At 33.8% G+C, this 7,480-nt stretch overlaps 1 protein-coding gene across 1 annotated transcript; it reads left to right on the forward strand.

The window, feature by feature from the left end:
* Positions 1-233: 233 nt before the first annotated feature.
* Positions 234-876, forward strand: LOC133871160 (uncharacterized). The gene has a single exon (XM_062308542.1). The coding sequence runs from the start codon at positions 480-482 to the stop codon at positions 681-683; it is 204 nt and encodes a 67-aa protein (XP_062164526.1). The 5' UTR covers positions 234-479; the 3' UTR covers positions 684-876.
* Positions 877-7,480: the final 6,604 nt, after the last annotated feature.

Genomic DNA, 7,480 nt, shown 5'->3' on the forward strand with positions numbered 1-7,480 from the left:
GAAATAATATTTAAATAATTTTTCTCTTTTCTCTTTTTTTTTTTTTTCTTTTAACATTTAATTTGAAGAATATTTAACTTGTATTGAAAAAGAATAATGAAAGATACATTTTAATAATGAAGAAAAAAAATGATTTAATACCTTAAATTAAAGAAAAGTTTAATAGAAGTTGGTGATGGCATTGTAAGAAAGAAACGTTGAAAGCATGGCAAAAGTCTGGTAAAACCTAGAACCTTTCCAAAGGAATATTCTGTCCAGTAACCACGCCCTCTCTCTATAAATATTAATTAGTCTCCCACACCATTGCAAGGCTTCTGCTCCTTTTAATTCATCTTTCCCCTTCCAACCTGAATCCAAATTAGCTTAAATCTCAGATCCAACTAAGGTTGCAGCTAGGTTGCTCCATCTGGCCAGCAGGAAGCAGCTAGAGCAAAGGAAGTCGTGCGAGCGAGCGAGCAAGCGAAAGAAAGAAGAAGGAAATGTGGTTTCTGTTTGTGTGCGATGAGGAAGAGAGGGAGTTGGGAAGGCAGGAAGCTCCTGGATCGTGCCCTCACTGTCAAGGCAAAGTGCAGGCCATGGATGTTGAGCGGCAGTGGAAGTTCTGTTTTCTGCCCGTCTGCTTCAAGATCAAGAGGAAGTATTTCTGTACTTTGTGTGCCAGGCGCTTGGAATTGAATTACTAGTGCCTAACCATGACAGCTTTGCTACTGATGATTTCTCCATGCTTTCTCTTTGTCTCATAACTTTTAATCTCTCTCTCTCTCTCTCTCTCTCTCTCTCTCAAATAGCATAAGGAAAAAGGGATTTTTGTATATAGGATTTGTGATTTAGCGAATTTCCTTGCTTTTGTTGAATGGATGAGGATTTTGAGTGCCATAGATGCTCTAATTTGTCATGTATTTATGAATTGCAGATGAATTGCAGATGAATTGGAAGAAAATTTAAACTGGGTTTGGGTGCGGATCAGGATCTCCTCAAACTCTTTATTCGAATTTGAGAGAATTCAGGTAGGTGGTTGTGAGAGAGCATTTATAAGATCCACCTGACTGGATAAGTAATTGGGTAATCTAATTTTTATTTGGTTAGGTGGGTCCTATAAATGCTCTTTCACGATCACCTATTTGAATTCTCTTAAATTCGGATAGAGAATTTGAGGGAATCCTTATCCGGTGAGTGCATTGATTGCAAGGACTAAAGCATTTTTTCCTCTAACAAAGACGAGAGATTCGAACATGGGTTTTTATTTCCTCTCTCTCTTAAATGGTATCAAAATTTTCTCAAATTATTTATCCGAAATTAAAAAAATTCGGATGATGAGAGATCACTTATATGATCTATTTGATCGGATAAGTGATTGGACAATTCAATTTTTATTTAATTAGATAGATTTTATAAGTGATCTCTCACAATCATTTATCTAAATTCTCTCGTATTCAGACAAATTCATAATCCCACTAATTGTATCAAAAAAAAAAAAAAAAAAAAAAAAAAAAAAAAAAAAAAAGGCAACAATTGTTAGTATCTGTCCCCCACCGGTTGGGTGGGGGGTTGTGTCCAGATCCCCATTCTCCCTACCCCCCATCCAGCAACTTCAAATGATTTTCCGAAAACGATCTTTTCAACCATTTTCATATCTCTGTAAATTTTGGGTGGGGAATCTATAAGCATTTCCAATAGGAGAGATGTTCGGTTTTATTCATGTGGACTTTTTTTATTCATTTCTTTTACAAAGAGTCTACATATGAATTTTATAAGAGATGTATGTGAGACTTACATATGAATTTTATAAATTCAATGATAAATTTACAAAAAAAGAAAAAGAAAAGGAAAGACAAGATATACACAAAAATAAAACCAAAAACTTTGCTTTACTGTAGTATCAAAAGTAACCCAACATAAGCAATTTATGAGATAGTCCAAAATATTAAGGGTTTATTTAAATTTATGGTTTATAATATGTAATTTAAAAACACAATTTTTACAAACACAATTAAATATTTGATAAAATTACGGTTAACTTTTAAAAAATGCATCTTCTTATATGTGATTTAAAATTGTATTTTTATAATTTTTTTTTTTTATCAGCTAAATCGTAATACTCCGAAGCAGTAGGTTGGTGAGAGAGAACACAAAATTTGAATAGAATATTTTAAAAATGAGGTGAAAACCGACCTTTAAGCCCCGATACAATCGCCACCTAAGCTACAGCCGTGTTGCACGAGGGTCTACCTCCTGTTTTCACTCAATTGGATTATTCGTTCGACACTTTGATTAGTTTTTGTTGTTCTTGTCGCTAAGTTAATTTTTTTTCCATTAAAGAACATTGGTTAGAGTGATTTGATGGGTAAGTTTGCCTTAAATTCAAGATTTGAGATCATAGGACCCACACTGTCATGTCATGCATGTGCCCCAATCACTAATAGTCTGGCTAGAGCCTAGACTAAGGCAAGTTGATGATTTCTTTCTGCGCACCATTAAATTTGATTAAAAAAAGATAAATCGACGTTTGAAAGTGCGATTTATATATATATAAAGAATTTTCACCTCATAACTAAATATATGTATCATCCGCTTTACTATTTTACATATTTGATAAATTCTTTGGTTATAGTCGAGGGTAGAGAGGGGTCAAATACACCTCTTAAAAAATATCCTTACTCCTAGTGTATATATATATATATATATATATATATTTCTTTATTTATGTCCCCAGTCCCCTAGCTCCCCTTGGAATGCCCCCCTCACCATTTCATTAATGAGCAAACTTGCCCACCCCTTGCCGTGAGTTTTTATTTTTGTCATAACTCAACTCTGTATTTACAGAAATGGCTAAAGAGGCGAAGGTTGAAGACAAGCTGAGGCGCCGAGCAACTTTTTTAATTTCTTTCCAAAATGCACCGTTTAGAAATTAGACGTCTAAAAAAGTCAAGAATCATCAATAAGCCTACAAGTCTACACACTTGAGACTACACCTACAACTAACTTTTAGATCACATCAATTTCTTCTTTTTTTTTTAAAAAAATATAATCAGATCAGATGAAAATCTACTCATCTATAACTATAAAACAATATACTCTACAAGTGATAGGCTACAACTTTTTTCAGAAAAAGAAAAAAGAAAAAGAATAATAGATAGGCTACAGCTTCAATTGACCTTTCGGATCACATCACATTTTTTTTTTTTTTTTATAATAATCAGATCAGATCCGTGTGGCTGTGTGATTCGGTGTGACTTGTGAGTCGTGTGACCGTGTGCATGGTAGCATGTGGCTTTAGAACTTAGAAGAGGTAAAAAAAAATTTGGACGGTTCAGATTTTTTTTTTAAAAATGATGGATCAGATCACTTGGAACAATAAAACCCTATTGTTATTTAGAGCTGCGTGTAGCCGTGTGCCTTGTTATTTTCTAGGCCTTTGGGTTAAACTTTAAGCAAGTGTTATTTTTTGTTTTTCTATACCTCGTTCAAAATTCAACCATTCAAATTAATTTCTAAACAAAATTCAACCTTTCAGTTTCAGGTATGTAATAAACTTTCATATTAATTAAGATTTAAGCTTTTATATTTGAATTGCTCTTTTCAATTTATCGTTCTTTTATATTTAGATTTTTTTTATAATTGTTTTTATTTTTAATTGTTTACGAATATATATAGTTTTTATCTCATATTTTATTTTTACAAAATTTATAATTGTAGTTGCATGAGATTATTGAGAATAATGATTCAAATGAGATACAATAAAATTCTAAACGAGCTCGTATTGAAGTAGATTTAGCAAATATGCCAACTGATCCTTGCTTAAGGAAAAAAAAATCTATGATTACAATCCTAGTGATAGAGACAACATTTAAAGAGCATATCTACAAAAAAAACCTTGCCAACCATTTAAACATAATTTTACACAAACACAATTTGGGAAAACATGACATCGTTTTAATCCAGCATGGTTCAAAGAATATTCTGACTAGTTGGAATACAACATTTTAAAAGATGTTGTGTATTGCTTGTTTTGTTATCTCTATAAACAAAACATTGGAAATCAAGCAGGAAGAGATTCGTTTGTTATTAAAGAGTTTAAAAATTGGAAAAAGAAAGATTAGTTAAAAAATCATGTGGGGACTCACAATAGTGCACATAATCAAGATCGACGAAGATGTGAAACTTTGTTAAATCAAAAATAAAGCATTATAACATTTTTTGACTAGCAATCATATCAACATAAAATGGAATATAGAACTCATTTGAATGCATCAGTTAATTGTATTCGCTTTTTACAGCAACAAGGATTAGCATTTTGTGGCCATGATGAATCTAAAAACTGAAGTAATCAAGGAAATTTTAGTGAATAGTTGCAATTTCTTGCGAAACATAGTGAAGAAATTGACAAGGTAATGTTAGAAAATACTCCTGAGAATCATCAAATGACCGCACCAGACATTCAAAATAGCAAATGCTGCAGCAAGTGAAACTGTAGACGCTATTCTTAAAGATCTTGGAGACTTGTTATTTGTTATCCTAGTTGATGAATCTCGTGATATATCTGTTAAAGAACAATTGTCAATTGTTTTGCGTTATATAGATAAGCGGGGCCATGTGATTGAACGTTTTTTAGGCATTACACATGTTAGCAATACTACAGCTGCAATATTAAATAAGGCAATTGAGTCAGTACTTAACAAGCGTCATTTAAGTATTAATAGATTGCGAGGACAAGGATACGATGGAGCTAGCAATATGAGAGGTGAGTTGAATGGACGTAAAACACTTATTTTGAATGAAAACTCATTTGCCTATTATGTTCATTGCTTTACACATCAGCTTCAACTGACTTTAGTTGTTGTTGCCAAAAATACATCCAAATTGCAAATTTTTTTAGCTTGTTTAATAGTGTTTTTAATGTTGTTGGAGCATCATGCAAACGTCGTGAAATACTTTTTGAAAAACGAACTGCTAAAGTTGTGGAAGCACTACAAATTAATGAAATTTCAACTGCCTACTGGTCGTGGCTTGAATTAAGAAATGAATCTAAAGAGACCTGGATATACGCATTGGAGTTCTCATTATGGTGCAATTATTAGTCTTATTCTAATGTTTTCTTCTATCATCAATGCGGTTGAAGATATCGTCGAAGATGGTTTATATTTTGAACAGAGAGCAGAAGCAAATATACTAATTTAGTCGCTACATACTTTTGAATTTGCTTTCAATTTACATTTAATGAAAAGTGTTTTGGAAATTGCAAATGAGTTATCTCAAGCATTACAACGAAAAGATCAAGATATTCTTAATGCAATGAAGTTGGACAGTTGGTTGAAGTTTCAAAGCAACGTTTACTGGCTATGAGAGAAGAAGGGTGGAGCTTTTTGTTTGAAGAGGTTTCTGTGTTTTGTGCCAAAAACAATATTGTTGTCTCCAATATGGATGATATGTACCAACCTCGATCACGACAAAAGACTCAAAGGATGAAAAATTCGCAGAATTACCGTGTGGAGCTTTATTATATAGTTATAGACATGCAACTCCAAGAACTTAACAGTCACTTTAATGAGGCGAATCCTGAATTATTACTTTGTGTTGCGTGCCTGAGTCCAGGTGACTTGTTTGATACTATTAATAAGGATAATATACTTCGTCTTGCTCAGTTTTATCCGAATGGTTTTTCAGCAGTTCAACTTATCGCCTTAGACAACCAACTTGAAGCATATATTATTGACATGCGTTCTAGTGAAGACTTCGCAATATTTAAAGGGATTTGACAACTTGCTTAGAAGATGATAGAGACGAAAAAAGATATCATGTATCCATTGGTTTATTCATTGGTGACATTGTCATTGATTCTGCCAGTTACAACAGCAACCGTTGAAAGAGCATTTTCAGCAATGAATATTGTTAAAAATCGTTTACGTAACAGAATGGGAGATTAGTGGATGAATGATTGTATGGTCACGTACATTGAGAATGATATATTCAAGACTATCAGCAATGAAAAAATCATGCAGTGATTTCAAGGTATGAAGACTCTTCGAGGACAACTGAATTAAATTGTAAGTTACATTTATTTGTTTTAAAAAATAATTAAATTTTGATGAATTATTTTTATTTATTGCTTTAGTTAAAATTTTTAATTAATTTTTGTTCAACTTAATTTTTTTTATTCATAAAAAAAAAAAAAAAAAACTCCCCCCCCCCCCCCCAACTCTTAAAATCCTAGCTCTGCCACTGGCTATAGTTAGTTTTTAGTCTCTTTATTATTTTCAGGGGTGGTTCGAAAACCATCCCCTAGGGGGTGGATCGGCCCCCCCTAAAATTAATGGGGGTAGCCGAGCCACCCCAGCTGTTGTTTAGGGGTGGCTCGACCACCCCCGACTGTTTCAGCCACCCCCAAAAACTACTTGGGGTGGTTCAGCCACCCAAAGGCTTTTTTATGCTTTTTTTTCGTTTTTTTTAAGAAATTTATTTATAGATTTTTTAAAATTAGGTTGAAAAAAGTTTGAGCTAGCACAATGTTCCCTCCTCCGTCGTATTGACTTTGTCCAGATTGGTGATTAGCGGGTTTTCTGCAGTCTCTGACAATGCGGCCCGGTCTTCCGCATCTATAGCAAACTATTTATTCTCGCAAACATTTCCCAAGGATTATCCTTCCGTATCTTTGACACGCTGGATGTTGTGCATCTCCTAAGGCTACTTGTTGGCCTTGGGATGTTGAGCTCTAGTCATTGCTCTAATTATTCCGCTTCTTATTAAGATGGCTTTCTTTCCCTCCTTGTTCATCATTTTGGGATGCAAATCTCTTTCCCTAGAGGCTAAGGAAATTCGTTTTAGTCTTCAGCATTATTTCAATTGCCAATACTCTATTGATGAGTTCCTCCAACAAGTATACCATTTGTGTTGCTACTTGCTAATGATGTCAAAGCCTCCAGGTTCGGAGCTTGATTCCTTGGAGTTCCAACTTCGTTATTTACAACACTCCCAACCACATCATTGTCGACCTTGCTGCGTATAATTGGTGTCATTTAAATCGGAATCACATGTGTTAAAACTAAGCAAGGGAATACTTCCATAACAATATGACTTCACTAAAACACTGACTCTACTAGGCCAGAATGCGACTTTCCATTTCCCCACTAAGTCTAACCTAATGCTTTGGCTTTTACGAGTCTACAGAACCTTATATAACATTTGCTCTGATACTATAATTGTAACATCCCTAGCCCAAAAAGGGGTAGGTTTGTCAACTTCCCCATTTAGAGGTGCAAAGAATTATAAGGCATACCAAAATAGTTAACTAAATGAGAGAATAAATGCATGGTAAAAAAATAATGATTGTAATTAAAAAATTTATCTAAATGCGGAAGTGTTTGATCAAGACTTCTAAAATGATATTCTAATAGTAACGAGTTCATAATTGCACTTATTTGATTTGAAGAAAAATCGTTCATGATATGTTCCCTATGGATATCCTAGCCCCACATCCTGGCCA

Source organism: Alnus glutinosa, chromosome 6 (genome assembly GCF_958979055.1).
Source record: "Alnus glutinosa chromosome 6, dhAlnGlut1.1, whole genome shotgun sequence".
Taxonomy (NCBI): domain Eukaryota; kingdom Viridiplantae; phylum Streptophyta; class Magnoliopsida; order Fagales; family Betulaceae; genus Alnus; species Alnus glutinosa.